At 41.9% G+C, this 24,487-nt stretch overlaps 1 protein-coding gene across 10 annotated transcripts in view; it reads right to left on the bottom strand.

The window, feature by feature from the left end:
- Positions 1–20,068, bottom strand: part of TfAP-2 (transcription factor AP-2) — a 215,358-nt gene extending 195,290 nt beyond the window's left edge. For 2 of the 10 annotated variants that reach the window (XM_089084287.1, XM_089084286.1), the window contains exons 1-2: positions 11,105–11,501; positions 8,239–8,430 (exon numbers count right to left, since the gene is read on the bottom strand). Coding sequence is in view for 1 of the 10 variants with exons in the window: in XM_089084295.1 (XP_088940421.1) it covers positions 8,239–8,274 (36 nt within the window). In the remaining 9 variants the exon portion in view is untranslated. Of the gene's footprint in view, positions 1–8,238; positions 8,431–8,901; positions 9,051–10,848; positions 11,061–11,104; positions 11,502–11,652; positions 11,959–13,517; positions 13,893–19,569 lie in introns of those variants that run through there. The other 8 variants (XM_089084290.1, XM_089084292.1, XM_089084288.1 and 5 more) reach the window with 8 other exon arrangements.
- Between the last annotated feature and the right edge of the window lie 4,419 nt (positions 20,069–24,487).

Here is a 24,487-nt window from a genome sequence, read left to right as displayed (position 1 = left end):
AGAAATAAAAAAGTGAGGATATATGTATGTTGCTTTTTTTATGTAAAATGATGTTGATGAAAACTAAACTGTAATAAAAAATACTGCGGCATTTCGCAATTTTATTTGTACTAAAGGGCAGATAACAACGGCCGGCGCACTTCCAATAAATTGCAATCGATGGTAAGCAATAAATGCGAAACAGTAGATCTAATGAAAATCCCAGTGATGGAATATATCGTTAAAATATTTAACCTCCGAATAGCCACATGTATATGCCGAAGAAGAAATACTCGGCTATATAAAAATACGCGCCCCTCTCCCCTCCCAGTGCCGTGCTTAATATTCCAATAAACGTGAAAAATAAAATGAAATAATGTGCAAAATATAATGAAATATAATATATTCAACAGCCATCCATTATGCAAATTAATATCGCTCTCTCGTAAAGTGAATTTGATCAAAATATTCAGACGCGCACGAGATGTGTAATTCACGTTTAACAATATCGAAAAACTGTGTGTGTGTGCGAAATATGATAACGACGACGTCGCCGAGAAAACTGTCTATATTTAACGTTTAAAAAAAAAAAAAAAAAAAAAAAATAGAGAAGTCCTTTGTTGCACGAACTATCGCGTACCTATCCCTCTATGTACGCGCCGCGCCGCGCCGCGCTACCTTCCGAGCTGGGAAAAAAACGTGCGGACGACACACACGGTAGTATCGAGGACTCGCGCGCTTTTACACGGCGCGAGTAAGACGACAAAGGAGACACCTTAAGCACTGGTTTATTCCGCAACTGCGAGAGATATCCTACCGTATTTGAGACGGGCGCAGCGTCGGTCGCGTCTTTCTCTCCGACAAACGCGCCGGTCTACCGGCGCACGTTTCTCTCCTCCGGCAAAGGGAAGCGCCGCATACGCTACGTCCGGGGAAAAAAAAAAAAATCTCAGGGAAAAGTTAGACGCAAATATTAGTTGAACCGCCGGACTAGTCATTATTTCTCTTTGTGCTCGCAAATGCCACTCGCTACTCCGGAGTCTTTCGCAAAAGGCCGGAACAAAGGAGCGTGTCATCACGGCAGTGCTCTACCTTTGCCTGCGCAACTCCCCCTTCCCTCCCCATCTCGCCACTAATCTAACCCAGCCTCGATCTCCCCTAACCACCCACGGTTCCGCCGTCTTTTTCTCTCTCTCTCTCTCTCTCTCTCTCTCTCTCTTTTTTTTTTTTTAACTCGAGTCTTAATTACTGGAAGCAGAACGGGTTAAGGACTAAAACACAAGCCGACGTCGGCTGACTGATCATGGAGCGTCCCGACTGACGGCCATGCCAAATGAAAAACGGTCCAGAAAAATTATTATCGCGGAAGATACGTAGCACCTGCTGTCACTCTTTCTTCTTTCTCTCTTTTTCTACCCTATTTTCTTATTTCGCACATTCCCCTTCGTATCCGTTCCTCCCGCTTGTTCCGGAATTTCGCTGAGATTTTATTTAGATTTTTCAAGTTCAATATATATGGCAAATATCTGTTACACAAAAGTTTCGCACACAAGTTCCTCTCGTCGTTGCAGTTGAGAATTGTAGTTATTTCAAAATTTAAGACAATTTTCACAAGTATTATCAAGATTTATAGATTTCCGGCGACTTAGGAAAATTACTGAAAATTGAGATACGGGAATATTTCATTTATTATAAATAATAAACTTACGTTTCACCTCTAAAGTAAATTCCATTTTAACATATCATTTCTAATAACGTACTCAATATTCGTTTTTTTATAAATTTTCACTGATCACCGAGAATTTCGTACGTTAAAGAAACGCGTTTTCGATCGGTGGTAAACAACCTGCTCTTTGTAATAGCGGTTACATATAATGTCTTGATATCGCAAGCGTTAATGCGATAACTGCAGGGCGAAACGTCGCGAAAGCCGAATGTGTCGTTTGCATCATGCAGAAATGTGTCGTACGACACGCGCGGTATGTAGACGCTTACGAACAAAGTGCCGTGGCCTTTTGTGCGATACTCGAGGGTGACAATGGGCCTTGCTCTCAGCATTGTCACGTGGGTTAACCAACATTTCCGAGGGGGCTATCGTCGATGTTTGTCATCGTCCTGCTCGCCGACAGCTACCGTCTTTTATTCAGCGCCGGTATTGCCCCTCCCCCCCTCCCTCCCTCCCCTCTCCTTCCTCCGTCGCCCACGCATACATCGCGGCCCCAACTGTAATTGCAGCGCATTAGATACACACTTTTACATGATTGAACTCGTGCCGCCATAATAAAGCGGCAAACCTCGGCCTGTTACCCGCTACAATCGCCTCGCGTTTCGATTTCCGTGTATTTGGACAGACGAAGGTTTGGCCCCAGTCAATAACTACTCTATTTACGTGCTCCATCGTCGGGAACAAATGATGAGTTTGCAGGGCTCGAAGTTAGTAATTTTTGAAACCTGGCAAACGGATAAACAACGTTGTTAAAAAAAAGCAAAACATCCTTCCGATTTTATTTTTTGTATCTTATTCTATACAATTTATGATCTAAAAATATTAACATAATGTTCCTCCCGACAAGCCTATTTTCCAAAACCCTCTTAAAAATCGCAAAAGATTTATACGTAAATCTATCTTGAAATCACAAAATGTTATTTGTATAAACAATCGTTTAAAAAATAATTTTTAATTCACATATAACACACAAGTTCGGAGAGATCTAATTTTATAATCCGAGCACTATTATTACAAACACTATAATTCATGTTTGTTGAACATAATACATTAATCGCGTTATTGATTAATCTTTACTTTTCAAGATAAATATTTTATAGCAGCTATATGTTAATGAGAATATTATCATAAACATATTTCACGCTAAATAATATAGTTTCCTCGGCGCGATGATAATGTCAATTTGCGATTAACATTAAATATCGACATTATTATATACAATATACAACAAGGGTACATAATGAATAACAAAACGTAACATTATTCGGGAGGAAAAAAAAAAAAATCTCATTCGTTGATCGAATAAACAATAGTTTCGACCACACCTATCGATTTAGTTCTTTTTTTTTTAAAAACTCTTACAATCACGACTTCTTGGTTCTCCGCGATGACGGTCATCTCCGCGCGAAATGAAATCGAAACGCAATTTGTCGTTCCCCAATTCGCCCCCTCGCGTTGCCCCCTCGCCGCATATCTCCCTCGCAAAACCATCACGCGATTACGCTAATTCGGGTATCATTTATTTTTCGTTCACCCTTCTTCTCCTTTCTTCTTCCGCCCTCCCCATCGTCGCGCAAACGAAGCTCTACCCTCTCCCCCCCCCGCCCCCTCCCCTCTCCCCTCTCAACGAGGCCGCGCTCGATTCTACGAACTTTGAAGTGCCGGTGGGTTTTTGATGTAGCCACCAACTGTTCCCGCCATGCAAAATAGTGAATCACGCATTAAGCGGAGATAAAGCGGCAAATAACTCGAATATATTGAACGTAACGCTCGGTTACACCGAGAACAAAACTGGTGCGCGTTGATACCCCGGAAAAATGTTTTCTTTCGGTACGGCAAATCGAGTGGCACGGGGCGACGAGCTCGGACAATTTAAGTCAGTGACGTCCCGGTGACGTTTATCCGTAGGGATCAACGAGTCGAGTGATTTTGAGTATCAATAATTCAAAAATTTTTCTTTCATCGAAAGAAGCTTCCGAAAAAAAAAAAAAACATAACTCGTTTGATCAAAAGAATTATCTATCGATATTCCAAGGATTGTTAACTTGCAAATTTATGATCGATATTCTTCTCATGCTCGAAAAGAGAACACGATTTGCCTAAATCGAAAAATTAGAAAATTGAACTGAAAAAATTCGAATTGAAAAATTAAAATATTATTGTAGAATAATTGCAACGTAACGTTTATAAATTATATTTTTGTTATTGATCGTAAATTTATGGCGCGACTTCCATTTCCACAAATATAAATGGAAGAAAAATGATATTCATAAGACAGTACTTTATATAAAGTCCTTGTACAAACAGAGAATGAATGTTTCATTTAATCGTATAGCATTCACTTAACCGGATTGCATCCGGTACAGAATGCGCATGCAAGTTCGCACGTGCATATGACGAAATATTGCCAAGCATTGCATTGTTCACGAAACGACGTCGTGGTTTCAATGCGCATTCACGACAAGATTTGTGAAAAAAGAAAAGAGAGAGAGAGAGAGAGAGAGAGAGAGAGAGAGAGAGAGAGAGAGAGAGAGAAAGAGGAGGAACGAAGAGAAGAAGAGAAGCGTGAAAGACATGAGAGCGATCTTCGACAAAGATGGTACGTGAGAGCAAAGTATTAACTCTCTCCTGCATGGTGGGTGTCCCACCCTTGTTATTCCAACCACAAAGACACAACTCGCCACTCGGCTCTGCCACGTGACCAGATCATACTTTATTGGAAAATGTGCAAATACTCGTCACCCGCCGATCGCGTTCCCGCATTTTGACGACTTCCTTCCTATTCGCCGTGTATTATTATTCCCTCGTATTTTGATGCTATGATGCTATTTTCAATGCCCGGCAATTTTACAACGACAGAACGCCGACGCGACCCAACGAAGCAGCGTTTTGACGTATTTTGTTTTGTCAAAACCTGTATTTCCGTGTGTAAACAAAAAACGGCAAAACTGATTTTCAGCGCAATAATTATTTTTATTAGAAAAGAAATGGGCGCTCTCTCTCTCTCTCTCTCTCTCTCTCTCTCTCTGTTTGACCGATAATTGTTGACCTAGCGTGATGGTTGCGCGTACAAATCACTATTTCAACAATATTTTTACACTCTGCCCACGCTAATCCGTGCATCGTGTCTCAAAATTGAATATAATCCAATCGTAAAAATTTTGCGTTCTTTCACTCTTGCGGCACGCAAATTATCTCAAGCATATACAAATACAGTGCTTTTTGCACAACAGCCTGCTTATTAAAAAAGCACAATATAAATATAATTGTGTAACTTTCAAACAACAAAACAACGATAGAGATTTGTAACAGAGTTCGTTCGCGTATTATAAAATACGCGAAGTATAGAAAGGCGCGCGAGTGCGCGTACGGCTTTATATATATGTATGTAGCCGTTACATTTCCAATCGAAAATGTAACATCCCAGCGGCACGTTAAACGCAATCTCAGAATTTGAATAAATAATTGAAGGCCGAGAAAGCACCCGAGGTACTTGTTATCAGTGGAACAAATTAAAGCGTTAGGGGAGGTAAGGTTGAGAGAGAACAACTAGTAGTCGACCGCTGCGGGATTGCCTTTCAGAGACCAACATAGGCGCAGCTAGCGAGAACTCGGCTAACAACATAATTCAATACGGGGCTACTACCTAAACGTGTTTCCGCTATCCGCCATGCTCGAGGACTTACATTTCCTGCATTTCCACTATGTGATTTCCGTGACCACCATGAAGGGGAGAACTGATGCGCGCCATACCGTGTCCAAAGCGTAGCGACGATACGTCGGCTTTTTTTACTCGATTGAAGACTTTTTTTTCCTACCTCCGTCTTCTCGGCATTTGTTCGCACGAGCCTTTTTTGCGTCGTCGAACGGGCGATTAACGTCGGATCCTTCAATCGTGGCCATATGTGGCCCACCAAGACGTAATAACAACATCCGCGCGAAACGGTGAAGTTTACACTTGGATACATAATGACTTCGATTTTATCATAATGCAATCAGACTGTAGAGCAACCTCGCACGGATATTTTAAAGACTTAAGACTCAGACACAACGAAAGGAGTAAGAAACAAATTAAATATAGGAAATTAAGAATAGGGAATTAGAAATATATGGGAAACCGTGCTTTAATACACAATCAAAGTGTTCTTTTTTTTTTTTTTGGTCGAAAATAAATTTTCGCTTTCCAATATTTCTACTTAATTTTTATATTTAATTTCTTATCTTTCTTATTCTTGCTTATGATATATGAGCTCTTGCGGAAAGACAAGAAATTCCGAAAAACAACACAGCAGATATCTGTTTTCGAACATCGAAACGTTGCGTAGTAAATCGCCGCGCGAAACAATGGGGAATAAATCGAACGACGAGTCGTGCACCGCGAGCAATTACAGCAAACGGTAGAGGAATCTATTTCAAATGGTTTTCTCGAATGAAATAACAATTCTATCTCCTACACAGCTCCCTAGATCCCTAGATAGTCATCGCCGCTTATTCGTAATAAGTAGCATAACTATCGTACTGTGTATAAGAGAGAGCCTCGCGTTTATGGAGTGTCCCCCATCCAGATAACGACGTAGCTCGCGGTAAACCACTGGGACTCTCGTAAGGCCCCCTCCCCACCCCCCTCCCACTCCTCCATCCCGACTTCAGGGTCGTCTTTTACCCTACGGTACGGGCCTCGCGATCGCGTGCGCGCATTACTTAACCCAACGGCATCGTTCCTCGGCGCGGTACGCGCGCGCGTAATCGCGCAAACTCGTTCCACGCATCGCATGCGAAAACGGCGGGACCGGGACGTGGATCGGTCGTCGCTAATTTGCGTCGGTAATGACCGCGCGTCTACGAGGGGAGAATTAGCCGGCGGGGAGGGATAGACGAGGGGAGGGGGGGGGGAGAGGAAGTGCAGGCATCTCTCCCGCGATCCGTATCTGACGTCTGGTTGGCTGGTTTATGAATAGGGTGGGCCCACGCCGATCGCCGTGCGATCGCGGAAGAAGATTGATCTGTCCTCGGTGATCTACGATTATCAGAAACGCCTCGCGGTAAATAAGGCCCGTTTAGCCTCGCCTCGCTGGCGGCGGCGCGCGGCCAGCGTTTTACCTCCCGGTCGTACACGCGGAAGTGATCGAGGCGGAGAGTGGCTGAGATATGCGGGAAGCATCCGATCGACTGGTAAACGCGATATTACATGTTAATACGTTATATCCGATAATCCAGAAGGAATGGCGCGAGACACGACGACAATTGGCAGAATGGACATACCTTTACATGGACATTTTCCCGCAAAATCGGGCCGTCCTCGCGCGCGGAGCGCGCGTTTGTCGCGCGATTAATACATTACGTAATAATTTCTATCAAATACGTACGATAACTTGGTGAATTTTTCAATTGCGAAAGGATGGCGATTTCGATTTTTGTTTCGTTGTCACTGAGCACACGGACGCGGATACAAAGCGTAACCATTTATCGATGCTCGCCAATCGAACGAATTTTTCAGTTAAACAGTTTTCGTACCGCAGATACGCGTCGTTAGAAATTACATATTCGAATAATAAAATAATGAGAGAGCGCAGCTTCCGCGGAGAATGAAACGTTCATGCGGCACGGTAGCTATCTCTGCCGCGTATAAATATTCATGTCACATACAGCAACAGGGAGCTCCTGGATATCCAGGATATATTCACGAGGATAATGTGTTTACTGCGACGACGTGTCTTGATACCTCGGCTAAGGTAACGCGAGCTTCAAATTCAATATTTCCATCCGCGCCGCTCTCTGTCGCGTAAATTACACGGATATATATATATATATATATATATATATATATATATATATATATACATACATTCCGGTAATTCTTACAGTCACATTAAAACGACTGCGGAAGATATTCTAAATAATGCTCTTTCGCGCCTCAAGCTAAAATTCAATTACGTCAGAAGATATCTTACGAATTCGTAATATCGCCCTTCGGAATCGATTTATAAATCCTGTATGTAATATCTGCTTTAAAATATAAATTTTTTCCACGTCTTCCATCTCTTCATTTAATACAAAATACACAGAACGTTTACTTTGCCGTTATAAAAATATTATGATTGAAGAATTTTTCTTTCTTCAAAATTTAGAATCATGTCATCTTAAGCGTTTAGCGTTTCTTGACTATGTGAATTAAGCACGTGTCTATCTGAGAAATAGTGGAGAAATAATTTAGTTTATAAACAGAAAAACATTTTCATAAAAAAAATATATCGTACAGAATAATTCTGTTAATCGAAGATACTTGCAGATTCATAAATTTTGTAATTTGATATCGCGCCGATAGAGTGATACTCAAAAGTGACAGAAATTCCCGTTCCCCAGTTAATCCCTATTCGCTGATTGTACGTAAAAAAAAAAAAAAAAAAAGATTTAACAGTTATTTATTTCTATAGTTATTTCTAAGCCTCAGAATCGCAATTCGACTAAACGTCGCTGTTCATTCCAGCGTGAAAGCCAATGTATAAAGTCGGCATGACAGATATAACACTTACCTGCCAGGCATTGGAGTCCAGAGCGAGGTAAGACATGTTGTTGTTAGTGTCCTCCGTGATTGAAAAATTTGTGGGGTACCCGGGAACTCCTCGCCGATCGGCACGCTACCAATATCCAGCTTGTCACTCACGTTCCGAGATGATCGGCAGGCGGCATCTTCCGTCGGCAGCTCCGTAAAGAGGCAAGCTGTACTGAAAAAAAAAAAAAAAAAATCGTTGAAGCGTTTAGATAACTCTAATAAAATATTAAATAGAATAAAAAATATCTCAAATATGACGGAGACGAGTTTATTCAAAGATAAAACCGAAAGTAAGAAAAAAAAAATCATCATAATCCACCGATCGAAATAATCGTTTACCTATGCTCGAAAGTAACTATAAAACAAATGCAGTAATTCATTTCCTTTTTATATTAAAATTTCGTTCACTTACTGCCAGTTATGTTTTAATTACAAAAGATCATCGCAAGTTTGAGAACTAAATGACTGATTTTAGCTCTCTCTCTTTAGCTTTAATAAATCTATGCGCATCAAAATTATGTTTCTCACAGAAAACTTTCGTACGACTCGTTTTTTTCCATGCAAACCATGCGTCGAGGAGGCGGGAATATCAAGTAAGATTTGGCGAAAATTTACTGCGGTGAGTAACAAAAATGCGAATTACTTTCGTCGGCCGGAATCCCTGGGGCGTCGCGTCAACGGATCGGGAACTTAGTTAAGCAAAGTTAAATACGGCTCCCCAAGATGGCACGACCGCTTTTTAATTGCAAACACTTTCACAAAACGAGTGGATACCATAAGATACTCGACAAGCGAAGATTACACCCCTAACTTCTTTCTTGATCGCTACAAAATATCTACGTGTATATAAATATCAAGAGTTCCCAAGATATTTAAAAGTACAATCAGACACTTCGGAAATGCTCAACATCAACTTACAGTGAATCTTGAAAAGCTTACTACAACAATATTTTCAAGATTTATTTTACTGTGTGTGTGTAAATTTAAGTGAATAACAACGCTTGCCTAACGCAAGGATAAAGTATTACATAAAATTTGGCAATTAATAAATAAAATAACAATAATCTGCGAACAGTCTCGATTTTAAATGCAATAAAAACCGTATCGCTTCAATTCGAATGTAGAAATAAATAAAAAATATGTAAGCTAATAAAAAAACACAACTATATTCAATTATATATTCAATTATATAAAAGGATTTATATTGGACGGAAAAATTTGTGTATTTGAATGAACGATGTTTCAATCGCTTGATAAATCTTGTCAATAATGATAGCGAAATTTCAGAAAATAACTTATTACTGAAACCTCTCTCTATCTTTCTCTCTCTCTCTCTCTCTCTCCCTCTCTCATCGACATTATATTCATGAAGAGCTATTGAACGCTATTACATCTGGTTTTCGCTTAAAACATAATATAATAACGTTGCACATCCTTCAATTTATCCGTGATTTATGCAAATTTGTACGAATCAAAGAATATCATTATTATATTTAAACGTAGAAAATATAACGTATTTTTAACTTCACGATGCGATGCTGAGTATTACCCTTCCCCCTTCTTCTCTCTACAATCGCCTTTAAATCAAACGATGATCAAATATCGGTGACACCATTGACTTTATCATTTACCGTTACAAAGTTCTGAAACGAATGAGCCAATTTAACCAACAAATTGCCGCCCTCTGTGTTGTTTATTATTATATCCGTCTTTCGTTCCATTCTCTTGTAGAGGCAAATTCAAATTAAATCAGACGTTTACAATCAAAACTATTAACTTTACATTACGCCATACACCTCTCATGAATATCATTTGTCCTTCCTATGCACAATCGAACACGAATATTTGCGACATTTTGAACTAAATAAATTGTTTGTTTTTTTTTTTTTTTCGAAAATCACGAGTTACATAAGATACCCTTCAAATCTTAAAGAAAATTTCTTTTACATTTCCGCTTCTATTTATTTTTGTTAATGAAGAAAGCATACATATACATACATACGTACATATATACATACATACATACATACATACATACATACATACATACATACATACATACATACATTCTTTCTTGTAATAATAAACGCGGAACATATACAAAAAGTTATTAAAAACTTTGTTATTAAACTGAGAAATCTATCGTAATCAGACACTACTTTATCACATCGTAGTAAAAATAATATTTCTAATATCTCTTTTCATTCTCCCCATTTTTGAACGGTTTATTGAACGGTTACAATTTTTGTATTTTTAAAGATTCACACACGTACACACACTTAAATTTACGGCAGAAATGTTCAAAAACAAAGCGTAATGTTTGTAACGCTGTATGCGCCACATTTTTAAACAAAAGAAATTTTATTAATCGTTTTCAAAAATCGAAATCGCTTTTTTATGTAATTCCAAATACGTGACACCTCGCATGTATACACAGAAAAAAAATTCTTTTTCCTCTTTAACGTTATTTCGATTCGACAATTCCGACGCTTATTGTGATACGTATTTCCTAAAATGCCTAAATCTTGATAAATCGTTTGATATACAAACAATTGATCACAGAATGCACTCATTTAGGTGACTTTATTACCACACGACAACTATTGTCAAAACCTTCCGGCAATTGTTTTGGCTTCACGATCGCTCCGACAATTTCACGCGTTTAAAAGAATCAGTCCAAGGTCACCGCGTCGCATTTCGCACAACGTTCACTCGCGCAAGAGACACGAGATTTCTACGTGCGTTTTTCGTCATTACTTTCCGAAGCGCACTCGAGCCCACACTCGCTGGGACGAAAGTTAAAGTCGAACCGCGACACGACTCTCGGAGACACAACGCAAACTCACCTCCTCGTCTCGATCTCGCGGCGAATCACCGACGGACGGACAGCGGCGACGACATCGGCGATGGCCACCGGGCAAAACTCGCGTTTTCGCGTCAGACTTGGACAAAAACATGAAAATACATTCCCGTGATATATCCGCCGTGAGCCCCGCGAACGAGATCCGTGCGCGCACGTACGCATACGTGTGCCTCGTAACTTAATCCGCAAGCGGATTATCGGAGGCTAATTCGAAATGCGGTCGGACCATCCCTCTCTTTCTTTCTCTCTTTCCCGCCCCTTCCTTTCCTCTCTCTCTCTCTCTCTCTCTCTCTCTCGCGTTTCTATCAGCAGGCTGCTCCCTTCCTTCTCGTCCCTTCTGTGATCTTTCTTTTTCTTACCCCCTCTCCACCCCCGCTCGGTCGGTCCACGCACTCGCGGACGGTTTACGTTTTCCTCTCTTCTCTCTTTCTCTATGTTTTTTCTTCCCCTCTTTCTCCCTCCCCCCTCCCTCTCTCTCTCTCTCTCTCTCTTTCTTAAGTACTGGACCGCTGGACGTGTACTTGATCGCACCTTGGAGTTATTCGGTGGAGTTACTCGGCGAAGATGGCAGGCGGATCGACGCAAAATTCTCGCGACGCGGTGAACACGATAACGACGATTTCGAGGACGCGCGTCACGCGAGAAAATGTACAAAAGCGAATGAGAGAACAAGGAAGTACCGGAGATAACTTCCGGTCGCGTCGCGTCGCGTCGCGTCGCGTTACGTTCGGTTTCCGTTACGTTGCGTTTTCCGTATCTCGTGCCGTGTGTCCCGATGTATATTAGCCCACCGCACGTGGCGCGTCGCGACGTCGCACTGCGCTCCAGGCGAGAGAGGCGCCGCGGCGCCCCTCCACCCCTCCAAACCGCCACCCGTCCGCCCCGTACGCCACCCCTGCCGCGGCGACGATGCGCCTCCGCCACCACCCGCGGCGCGGTACTATCGCCTGCCCCCGCGGGGGTGTGGTGCCTCCGCCTACAGTCACACGACGGACCCTGCGCGGCCCTGTTCTATATACCTGCCTGTGCCGGAGCCGGAGAGGGATGACGACGGGCTAACCTAACCCTAACCCTGAGCGCGACGCGACCCAACGCGACGTATCGCGACGTAACTTACGCGGGTTGAGCCGCGTCGGGGTTGCTTACTCTCAGCGAGTGAGTAGCGTAGATTTAACAAGAGAGACATGTCGATGAGTGAATTAGCGACGATGACCGCGAATTTGGATAGACAAGGACGACAGACGAAACGAGATGTCAGTTAACCCCCGAATGAACAAACCGGAAATGTACTTTCATCTCAAATCTATCTTTGAATCTCTTCAGAAAATTTCAATCTATCTTTAAGCACGAAGCTTAACATATTAGAATCTTGATAATTTTTAATCTCTCAGTAAGGAAATAAAAAAAATTTTCTTTTATAATATATTACAAGATGTGTGTGTGTGTGTGTGTGTGTGTGTGTGTGTGTGTGTGTGTGTGTGTGTGTAAATTTAAAATTGTTTTTATATGTTTCAGAAATATTTGAAAAAATGCTTGAAAAGGACATTTCTGAAACATATAAGAACATGTAAGAAGTTTTATACATATTGAAAAGCAATGAAGATTAATTATTAATTTTTATTTGTTGTTTTTATTAAAAAGAAAATTTTTATTTTTAATAAATTTCAAATAAATTTTATTTTTAATAAATTTGTTTAAAAAATATACATATGTTAATGTTAGTAATCCAACAAAATTGATAAATGAATCATCAACATAATGGCTAATATTAAATTTGCTAGAATTTACAAAATAAGATGAAAGATTATTAACACTATCAAAATGGCAAACTTATTAAAAATAAAACATTATTGAACGATATTAAATAATACAACAATTATAAATGTAAAATTCGAATATTAAACAGAATAAGCTATTTAATATCAATTGTCCAAAATTAAACAAATTCAAATAAACATACAACAAAATTTAAAATTTTCTTAAATTAATAAAACGTTGAAAATACTTAAGAGAATTCTTAAAGGTGTATTTTTAGCGAAGTTCTCTATAAATTTTTTTTTATTACAAAAACGAAATTCACACAAATATTAGAGAGTTAGTCCGATTTTTGTACCTAAATCTGATCTAGTACCCAAATTAAGAGATATTTATAATACTTGATAAAAGAAAGAGAAGAAAAGTGAAAAGTGAAAAAGCAAGAACTTCCCAATTTATAAAACCTTTCTTCTTTACTTTCATTTTGATAAATATCTAGAATAGTAATATTTTTTTTCCGCTTTCCGAATTGTTCTCGTTCTTTGGTTATCTTCCGAGATCCGCATAATTTGTCCGCAGAGAATTTGAATCTGCTTGAAAAGTCCTCGTACCGGCGTGTATATCGGGTGGCGGATACGTACGTAAACCATGAAGAAGTGTGAGGGAGAACCTCTCCCTCCCCCTTTTCCGGATAAAAGAAGGGACGGAGCCACCCGGAGTCGTCGGTGCGCGGACTCGGTTGGATACCGTGAATACGTCTGCAATGCTTATGATTGTACGAGATGTTACCGCATCCCTGCTATATCTTTCCCGGCAGCGTCGCGCGATCCACGGATACATTCGCGCGCGACATACACAGGCGGCAGAAACGATGACGGGCACCCAGCGAATCTGCGCATGACCGATCGATGCCCCCTCGTTTCCTCCCTCCCACGGTTGCTCCTTGGGTATGCTGCCACTACCGTACGCCAGTCCATCCCTTCACTCCCCCTACCCCTGTTATCCCCACCACGCTGTTGTGTGCACAGCGAGCTGTGAGCTACCACGCTGCAGCCCCTTTCTTCGTACGTCCCTGTCGTCGCTACCCCGACTCCTCGTGCCCGTCCCACTCGTGCTTTTGCCCCCGTCAAGGAGAAAACGGGAGCGGCGCAGGAGGACCAAGAGGTTGGCGGAGGTGAAGAAGAAGAAGAAGGAGGAGAAGGAGGAGGAGGAGGAAGAGGAGAAGCAGAAGAAGAGAGTGGAAGCGGGAAAGAGAGATTCCTACGAGCGTATCCAAGACGCAGCTTCTGTTTTTCCCCCCCGGAGATTTCGGCGAGTTTTCACGCCGACGTTATTACGCCCTCTTCTTTCTTCTCCCCTTCGCCTTTTAGAGTCGGCTACTCTTTTCCTTCTTCTTTTTTTCTCTCGCTTTTCCCTGCGATGTTTGGTCTCGTATCCTACGTTAAGCTCGTTTGCTACCTACGCGCGGCGAAGGGGTGGGCGTGCGAGTGACGAGCGTCGCTGATTTTAGATTGGAATGCAGCCATTTGGAAAGTGTGTTTTCGTGTACGAAGCCGGTCGATATTTTCTCACGACAGACGAGAAATCTCTCAGAATTTTCCGCAGTTTTTGAACGATCCGAAATTTCTCACGTATTTTTTTCATTAAAAGATATTCAGAAATTTACGTCAATCAATTGCTTCTCATTCTTCTAATTTTATTTTTTTACATGTTTATATTTTATCCATATTATTCGAAATAATAAAAATACAAAATACGAATTATTAGATGCTGTAAATACAAAAATCTCTTTTACATCAATGAAATAGTCAAATATTTTTCGAAATGAATAGAAAGTCGATCAATTATTTAAACAAAGTGAACATGCAAGCGCAGACGCAATGATAAGAAAATACAATGATGAGATGCAATTGCAATGAGATTCCCATGAAAATTTACCGTCGTCGCTCAATTTTAATCATTCTAGAACAAAATGTACATATATAACGTACTGCACATTCAAGAAGCCTTATATAGATCAATTGGCCACATGCACACACGTATACGCACACGACACGCACACGCCCCCCCCCCCCACACACAAGAGAGCCATCTTTAATATCTGAGGCTCAATATAACGCGGTTTATTATCGAGCAGCGCTATGCCTAACGACATTAAATACTGATTATTTCCAATAAATAGCAGTGTATATTAGCGTCGCGTGTATGCCAGATTCATTTCGATGTAATTCTCTTCAGTCGGGACCACGAATGTCATGATGCATTTAATGCAACGCGCGGTCCTCAATGCGGTGCCCTTGGGCGCCATGTCGCTCGCCGATCCATTTGTGTGTGCTCGCGACTGACCACTCAAGCGATCAAATGCAAATTTGAATCAACTATTATTATTTAAATTAATCGTTTTTTTCCACAAGGTGTAATATCAAAATATATTTCCGCGAGGAAATTAATACACTTTTTTTGTACACTTTTTTTTTTCGCGACACTTGACGACAAATAAAACGTTTTATCGTTATATTGAAACAAATTATAAATTTTGTGCTAATAATTATAGTAAATTGTTAATTCGTTTGTGCGTTAATATCTGGTATCTCCGATCCGGTATGTATCGTACGCGAATGGTTAATGCGTTAAAAGCATCGCCCGCAGCTTAAGGGTTAAGCACCGATCGGCGACACAAGAAACGATTTCACGGGCGAATGACGGCGAATCGCCGCTCTTCGTGGCTCTCGATCGTGGAGCGAGCCGATCGGAGTCTACGTTAAGTTACGAGAGAGGTCAAACCGTCCATCTTCTTACTGGAAAGCGCTGCGCACCACGCCTATGTTAAATCGTGACTCGATCGGGAAGGAGGAAGAAGAAGAAGCGCCGGTGTTATATTAGCGCCCTGGAACAACCTGATGCGATCCCCGTCGGTATTCATCGGCGGGCCGTTCGTGAATCGCCCGTGGAGCGAAAGGGGCGAGAGAAGCGAGATCGGCAAACGAGGGCCGCGTTGCACAATTAACGAGACCCGCCGATTCGACTCGAGTCGAGTACTCGGATCGAGTGGTGAGGTCGAGTGGGGTCAAGTCGAGTGGAGTCGCGTGGTACGAGTCGTCACTCGTGCCACACGATACCGGCACGGTATCCCGAGCGCAATTGCGATTCGCGTACAGATGGGGAATAGCGCGGATCACCGCCTCCTTGGTTGTGCTTCGCGGTAACGATTAGAAGAGGCGGAGTTCACTCGCCATTCTTTGTCGCGACGATCGCTTGGTTTCTTTAGTATGATAAAAAGCAAACGATATTTGTCTCTTTTCTCTCTCTCTCTCTCTCTCTCTCTCTCTCTCTCTCTCATAGAAATTATAAAACAAATGTTGTTACATGATTACCAAATATACGATAGAATTCTGCATTTTCAGTCAGTTTCGTGTTCTCTTTTTTTTAGATTGTAGATCTTAAAAATGGAAATATTAAAAAAGTATAAAGAATTATTATACTTTTCGACATCTCTTTATATTTTTCGAACAGGAAAATAATCTAAAGCAGAAATTATAGCTTCAGCGGATAATGTGTGCTCACAAATATTAATTTTTCCCTTTATTATTTATATTTAACTGATAGTAATAATAACATCTTTATTTTCAACCTTTTGTGACATTTATATTTTTAAGATATTTAATATATTTAATTTTTGTAATTATTTTATGTTATATACATATATATATATTATTAACGAGTAAAGTAGAGATAAAGATTTCAAATAAACTCTCTCTATGGGATATATTATAATAGCACTTTGATATTCTATAGGATATTTTTAATAATTTAATATAATCTCTTGCATTACTCTCTCTCTCTCTCTCTCTCTCTCTCTCTCTCTCTCTCTCTCTCTCTCTCTCTCTCTCTCTCTCTCTCTCTCTATCTATCTATCTATCTATCTATCTAATTTTAGAGAGAAGAATGGTATTTCTTAGAGCAATAGTCAACCTATCATGGGAAATATTTCTCAAGAAATCCACTCTAATCTACTTTGTTTTAGGGGACGTGACGTTATAACGCCGCAACTCGCTCATGTGATGCAATTTAACTACTACGTCATTACTCCCGAAGTTAAGCCGGTGTAAGTTCGAAATTACTAGTTAAATTGCATATATCTATGCGAGAGCCAAGAGCGCCGTGTAATCTGCCCATGTGTTTATCCATCGGTAGGTAGTCGTGCATATACCGTGCCTCTCCATCATCGGGATGGTCACCAGAACCATCTTAGCCTAATTACCTAATAATTCGAGGCGGTGGCCTAACTTCGACTACACCTAAGTGGTTTGCGCCTGTCGCGAGAAGACCGATATATCTATAACTGCTAAATTACGACGTATTATTGACGTATCCTTGCGTGTACATCCAAATTCGATAATAACTTCCTCGTTGCTTTCAATTTATAGACCGTATATTTACACACCGTATATTTGTTTACGATGCGCAATGTTTTCTCATTAATGTGCGGTAATCTTCGAAATTTACAGTCATAAAATGTTATGTTAATGTAGTTTGTATACGAACCAAATAGATATTTTTTTTATATCATGATATTAATTTAATAACATAACACTCGAAATGCGTGCGTGATAAAAAATATCTGGAAGATAAAAAGGTAAATATGGACAAAAGAGCAATTTCTCAAAAACACTACTGATCTATATCATCGCAGACAAACGGTGCTTTGATCGAAGGGACGTTCTCAATCCTCGGCTTGATAGTGAATCCTTCTATATGCTGAAGTGCTTCGGTAAAAAGAACGAGCGATCAATAGGATGTCCGATCAAATCCCCGGTGATCCACAAACCCCCGATGTAAAAGGATATACCCCGAATCGATCCTCTATTGATTGCGGGGATCGTAAACGGGACACGTATCCCCATTCCCCTCCCTCTTTCCCCTCCCTCTCTCTCCCCCGAGTATCCTTTCACATTGCGAATGCTCCGGGCTGTCAGGTGCCAAGACCATTCTTGTCCCGAAAACGTGAGGATCGCGAGTTGATTTTTCTATAAACACGTCCGCACATAAACTCGAGATCATCATTGTGTAACCCCCGCATCCTCCACTCGCCTATCCTTAACCGCAACGTTGGCGCTTGTTGACTCAAACGCGTGGCAAATTCGTGGATCCTTTCAAACGTCCTCTCTTCTCGTCTTCCGACACGCATCGACGGGATTACACCTCGCGTAATACGCCTCACGGTAATTCGCCGTATTGTTACGTCAATCCACTCGTCTCCCATTGCGGGTCGCGTCGTCCTCGAAATATATAGCGCGAGAGTCTGCCGCGGGCCGAATTGTCAGGCGACGCGACGACGAAGAATCGCGTTTGCTTTGGGACGATTTTTCTTCCTTTTTTTTCTTTTTCTATCTTCGCTGCACCGCAGTGGCGAATAAATATTTACCGCTACGAGAGAGAAGCGCGCGCGCGCGCGGTAATCGGTATTTATTCAAACGTCCATTTCCCGGCGCGCTCTCCGTCAACTCTACTTTCTTATTCTTCCGAAACTTCGTTTCGCGAAGTCCGCGAAGGGTAGCGGGGACAAAGAAATGCGCGCGCGCGCGCGCGGCGAGGGCGAGCCGGGAGCCCAAACTTTCGTAATTACAATAAACAAGTCTCCCGCGCGCGCGAGGTAAAAACGCCCCCTCCGTCTTTCCCATCCCGCTTCTCCACCCCCGCCCTCGCTATCCCTCAGCCCAGGAGTACAAACGCCTCGCGGTAATAACATGCAAATTGCCGGCTTACCTAACGTCTGGACTTTGTGAGGTCTTTTTGAAATGTGATTTCTTGCTACTTTGAATCCGCGAACGGTGCGCGAGGCCCTTTGAAGTCCCCGCCGTACTTTTATAAGAGGGTCAAAGCTTGTGCGCCCGGCCGCAAGCGGAATATCGATGACGACTTTTTATCGCAGATTTATCTCGTGACGGCTCCGGGAGAAGCGGCATTTGCACGTTTATGCCGTCGAAAATCTTCGCGTCACTTGTTGCAGCAATTGCATGATACAACGATTTGCAACTATGTGAACGTAAATACTCTCTAGTATTTAAGTAAAATTATTGTAAATAATAATGATTCTTATAAAATTACATAATATAGTATCATAATTTGTATAAGTATAAAATTGTAATAAATGCAATATACACGGTGATATAATGCGGTATAAATTTATAGAAATCACAACGCCACAAAGCGATTAATTTATAATAAATCCGCAAAGATTCAATTTTCTCTAAACAAAATTATATATTTATTCTAAATTTTAGAACTTTTATATAATTTAACTTTATCATAATACAGAAATAATTCGCAAAGAAACGTTTCTGCTTTTGCCGTAGTTATACCGTTAGTTTATAAGATAAAATTATAAAATTTGTAATAATTTACCCCTTCCAATTTCTAAAACTCCATTGTTTTCATTAACTCTTAATTGCTATTAAATGTCATACAAGAAGGAAAAACTAGTTTGGTCATATAAAATAACAAATGCAAAGAACAAAGATAGAAAAATAAAAAACAATCAAATATAAAATGTGTCCCGGTATTTGATAGCCGCGGATCGACGGAGGTTAATTTTGATTCACCTCGCCGGTGAACTCGAAGGTTAACCTCAACGTGATCGAGATTCCACTTGAGTGTGCGCGTAATGCCAAAAAAATAATAAATACAACTCACCTCGAATGATAATGTGAGTCCACTCGGTCAGCCCTCCCAGCGATGCCATACCGAAGCCTGACGTACGTTCGAATTAGCCGCTATCCCGCGAAGTGGAACGTGGAAACGGCGGTCACGCGCTTTCGCCTCTCGTCGAGTTTGCATCGGCGATTCTAACACAGCGGCAGAAACGAACCTTTTGCGTCCCAGTCATGCACGCACATATGATATCCTTTCCCCGCGTCGTAGGACAGGACGAACTTGTTGTCGTCGACGTCGTAGCCGGCAGCGCGATTGCGTGGCGCGCGCGACCGGTAGCGTTTGAAAAGGAAACAAAAGAAACATGGCGTCCGCGTCGTCGTCGCGACCACGGGCGCGCTCGCCCCGCGCATCGTACCGATAATCACGCTAATGACCGCGTGTTAATACTCCGACAATTCCGATTTCACCGCGGGCGGGAGGAGAGACGAGTGGTAACAGGACTCTCTCTCTCTCTCCCTCTCCCTCTCTCTCTCTCTCTCTCTTCCCCGCCCTCCCTCCTTCCCCGTTCTTCTTTCTCTATCTCTCGTTCGTATCGCCCGTGGACAGAGCGTGGCGTGATCAAGTAGCGTTTGACCGTCCCCGCGCGAATTCCAACGTCGTCGTTCCGGACACGAACGAGCGGGCGGGCCGAGACCCGCGCGCCCAACCGCGGCGTACCCGTCGGCTCTTATAATTCGCGATAAAACATTGGTTCGGTCCGTTATTGGATAGAAAGGGAGGGGGAAGGGTAAGAGGGTACGCACGGCCGTGCACCCACCGCGCGAACACGCTCCCGACTGTTCCCCGCCGGATCGGAATTTAGGAACGAACGGAACGCGGATTGATATATATCGATTAACGTGCCGCTCTCTCGCGTATCTCGCGTGACACACGCGCGGTGCCGTCTCGCGCGCGGTTATTTCGAATTTATCACGCGGCCGGCGGACAATTTATCTTTAATACGAGATGCGACGCTAAATGCCATAATTTACCCTCCTTCTTTCTTGTTTACTTTTTCAAACGGATCTTAGCGATGATTTAGTGGTCACGCATTAAGAACGCTCACGCTTTATTTCGTTACGTTAATGTAGAATGATTTTTTATTCATACATTGATTTAGAATTATTTTCGTTCGCAATCGCGACGTGATTGCAATGCTAATCGCAAGAATAAAATTTGTTTCTTTGTCAAAATTCAATAGGCATTGTTAGAAAATAGCGGAATAGATAGAACGTTTACAGATAGCTTTTAACTATAACGCGAGCCATTAGCCTACTATCAGAAATAGTACTTTCTCGTTTCTAATTTCCGCTATCGTGGATCTCTTTGTCTCCGTAACATGTTACGGCTATAAACTTCGGCCAATGGACAAACTGGGTTATTGCAAATAGCAAACACACCGTGGGGCTTCTTTGACCGCATTGATTTCCCGATGCATTCTATCCACATTCTACCTACGCTGTCAGAAGAGCACTCTCATAAACAATACAATACATTTCGTTTGATCGTGACTTTCTCAGTTGTGCAAAATAAAGGATTTTAAAGGATACTTTAATATCTATGTGACATTACATGATTGTAATTTACGAAACAAATTGAGAAAATAAATGAGCCATTTATAGAATCGAATATTAACAAATTAGCGAGGCTAATTTTATAATTGCAATTTTTAATGAACAGCAATAATATAAATTTTAAACAAGTTCTCATATAAATTCAAATACAGCCCAATTTTCGATTTAAATCTTAGATTCGTGAGATTAGAGATATTTAAAAATAGTTAAAATATTTTTCCATCAATTATTACTTTTGATCATACATTTTTCTTAGAAATCTTAGAAATCATGTAAATTTCAAAATATATAAATTTTAATATATGGCACATGATTGAAAACATGCAATTTCTTCTGCAATTTTGAAACATTATTATGATTACCTCTTTCTTTTTCTCATACCGTCTATCCTCTCCTCTATCATTGTTGCGGAGTGCAGTGACTCGTTCAAGACTGAGTCCTTAAGGGGGTTAAATTCGCTCTGCACGAAAACACTGTCGGTGCCCCTGAAGAAGGAGCAAGGGCCCCTTCTCGTAGCGGTCGACGGAAACGATTCGGGCGTTAGTATGGAACGGGCCAGAGCTGGAGACTTTATCATCGCGGTCGCTCGTCTCTCTCATTAGTCGGCTGGCACGCCGCCCCCGGGGCCGGACTGTGCGTGAGTTTAATCTGTGTAGGCCGCGGGCCCGTGTGCGTGAGCGCTCTTCTCCTCTCCCTTCCCCCCCCCTCTCTCTCTCACACACTCTCTCTCTCTCTCTCTCTCTCTCTCTCTCTCTCTCTCTCTCTCTCTCTCTCTCGTTTCGTATCGTTGTACATACGTACATCTCGCCCTCGCGCCCTCGCGCACTCGCGTGCGCGCGCGCGCGTGTATGCGTGTGCGTGTGCGGCGTAGGCGGCGCGCACACGCTACGAAGGTATTCCATCTCGAGGGGAACGAGGGGGGTACGCGGGACGCGAAAAGCGGCACGAAAGCCGCGTAATATGGGAATGCGAGGCGGTTCGATTTTAAGTGGAGAGAACAAATATCCCTCTCCTTATATTCTGCCGGCTAGACCTCAATTATTAAAGAATCCCGCGGAGATGGTGATGGCGATGGTGGCGGTGGTGGGACGCCCGGCGGAATACCGGCGGGGGCGGGATAAATTCGAGGTTTAGAATCGCGCGCAACCGAGAGTATCGATGCTCGCCGACATGCCGACGAGCAACCTCACGCAGACGGGGAAGCAATTTGAATAATCTGTAAACTGACGGATTTCTCTCTTTTTCTTGATGCGCATATGAAGAAGCTACGAATAATCCTTTTGAATTTATATGAATTTTTAACTGTAATATCCTTGTTAAATCACGTTATATAAATTTTTACAGAAATTTTCTTTCAATTTATTTATATAAAAAAATCGTTTTGTGCATATTGTTCCATATCGCAAGCAGATTATTGTAGTCGTATTATTATTATTATTATTAATCTCTACATTTTACTCTTAACAAAGAAATAGGATGATATTTTACAGAGACTATTATAGCAATTCTTATTAATCAGAGAAAATAACCGCGTTGATTATTTAAGCCAATTTCGTGTAACTCCAAATTGTCGTGTAACCCCACAAATGTTTTGTGCGTATAATTATGTATAATAAATTTGCAACTTATAAAATCGGAAAGGAAGAAAGACTCACCACATTAGAATACAAATTAGAAGCAAGAACAGAAATACAATGAGCGTGTGGAAAAAAGGCGAACTTTTCTAAAAACTCTAACTTTGTGGATAAGTGGGTACCACCAGTCATTATACCATCGAATACGCCAATTTCTCACTTGAGCGTTCTCGCGTGACTTTCGTTAAGGGTCTCGACGGCGTGCTAGAACAGCGTTTCCTTCTATCAGCACGCGAGCGACGCGCGCGTCATTACCCGGACTACGTGACGAAACGAAACGAAAAGGAGTCCTGCGGTATTTACGATTCGGTTCGCAGGATCGTCGCGCGGACGCGACGCGGGATCGATCGATCGGCGTGCGTGTGTGTGTGTCACGGGAACAACCCTAGCGGCGCGCAACCCGAGCAATTCTCGTTCTTCAAACAACGCCAATATGTTGGTTCGTGGGTCACTGCCTTGGCATGAAACTCGTACGCACACACGGCGACGGGGGGCAGGAAGGGCGGAGGAAGGAAAGCACGGGAGGGTGAAGAAGGGAGGGAAAACAGGCGAGAGACGAGGTGCGTGCGGAAGGGTGCTTTTTCTCTCCTTCTCTCCCCTCTCCCTCCCTCTCTCTCTCTCTCTCTCTCTCTCTCTCTCTCTCTCTCTCTCTCTCTCTCCCCCTTTCTTTCCAGCTCCCGCTCTTGCGAGAGTACGGGGTGAAATTCAGCACTGAATGTAAGAGACCCTCCCGTGAGCTTGGCCTAAGGCGGGGTTTACAGCCCTCCTTGTGAATCTGGCCGTGTGCGCATACATTTTCAAAACTCACTTCGATCCATCAGGTTGGAAGGGACCGCATTGTGAGAGACAACTCTCTTATTCTGGCCGGATCGCGCACCAGCCAGCGTCGACCAGTTGACGAGCAACTCCGAGAAACGGGATATACGTATCCGTATAACGTAGCGTCTACCTTCTTAGGGAGTCACCCTGTTCAAGGATCACGCCCTTGAAGGGAAACGTTCTATTTCCTATCCTCTTCTTCGCAGCTCTTGGCAACTGGCGATACCGCTGACGAGGCGGTTAACGTTTAGTATAATCTTTGCTTGGTGACCGGACAAATCTTGAGAAAATTGCACGAGTCTGTTTAATCTGGTTCGTTGGACTTTAATATTGATTGTATACACATTAGAAGAATATCTTCACGTACAATTAGATGCACATTACACGTAAGCAATATCAGAAAGTTGTTCTTTATTGTTATGAGAATTTGTTTAGGACAATAATCTATCATTAACGGAAAATCTTCAGATCGAATTGAATACAAATGATTCATTCAATTTTTCAACTGTAATATGATTCTAATTATTAATTTAAAATTACACATATCTTTAATATTCCTATCGAAATCATAATATTGCAGTGAATCATTGATGAAAAATTACACATTACATTTGTTTCTCGCATAGCTGTGTGAAATAATAATTTTAATATCATTTATAAATTATAAATTATAAATTACACTTGCCATTCATAACTATAAAGATAATAAGTTTTAGATAATAATTTTCATAATAGTTACGAGTTCGACTTTATTTCAATAGGCCGGGAAAAGGCTCTCGCCACATTCACGCGCTCCGCGCTTAATTTCCCGCAACGCGTTCGTTTCGAAGTGCTCGCGAACTAAATCGTCGAAAAGAAAAAGATCAAAACGCGAATTCTCCCCGGCGCGAG

This window comes from Pogonomyrmex barbatus, unplaced genomic scaffold (assembly GCF_055798465.1).
Source record: "Pogonomyrmex barbatus isolate J1 unplaced genomic scaffold, ASM5579846v1 scaffold8, whole genome shotgun sequence".
Classification (NCBI taxonomy): domain Eukaryota; kingdom Metazoa; phylum Arthropoda; class Insecta; order Hymenoptera; family Formicidae; genus Pogonomyrmex; species Pogonomyrmex barbatus.
Note: the sequence above shows the minus strand (reverse complement) of the source record. Positions and strands in the feature narration are given on the sequence as shown.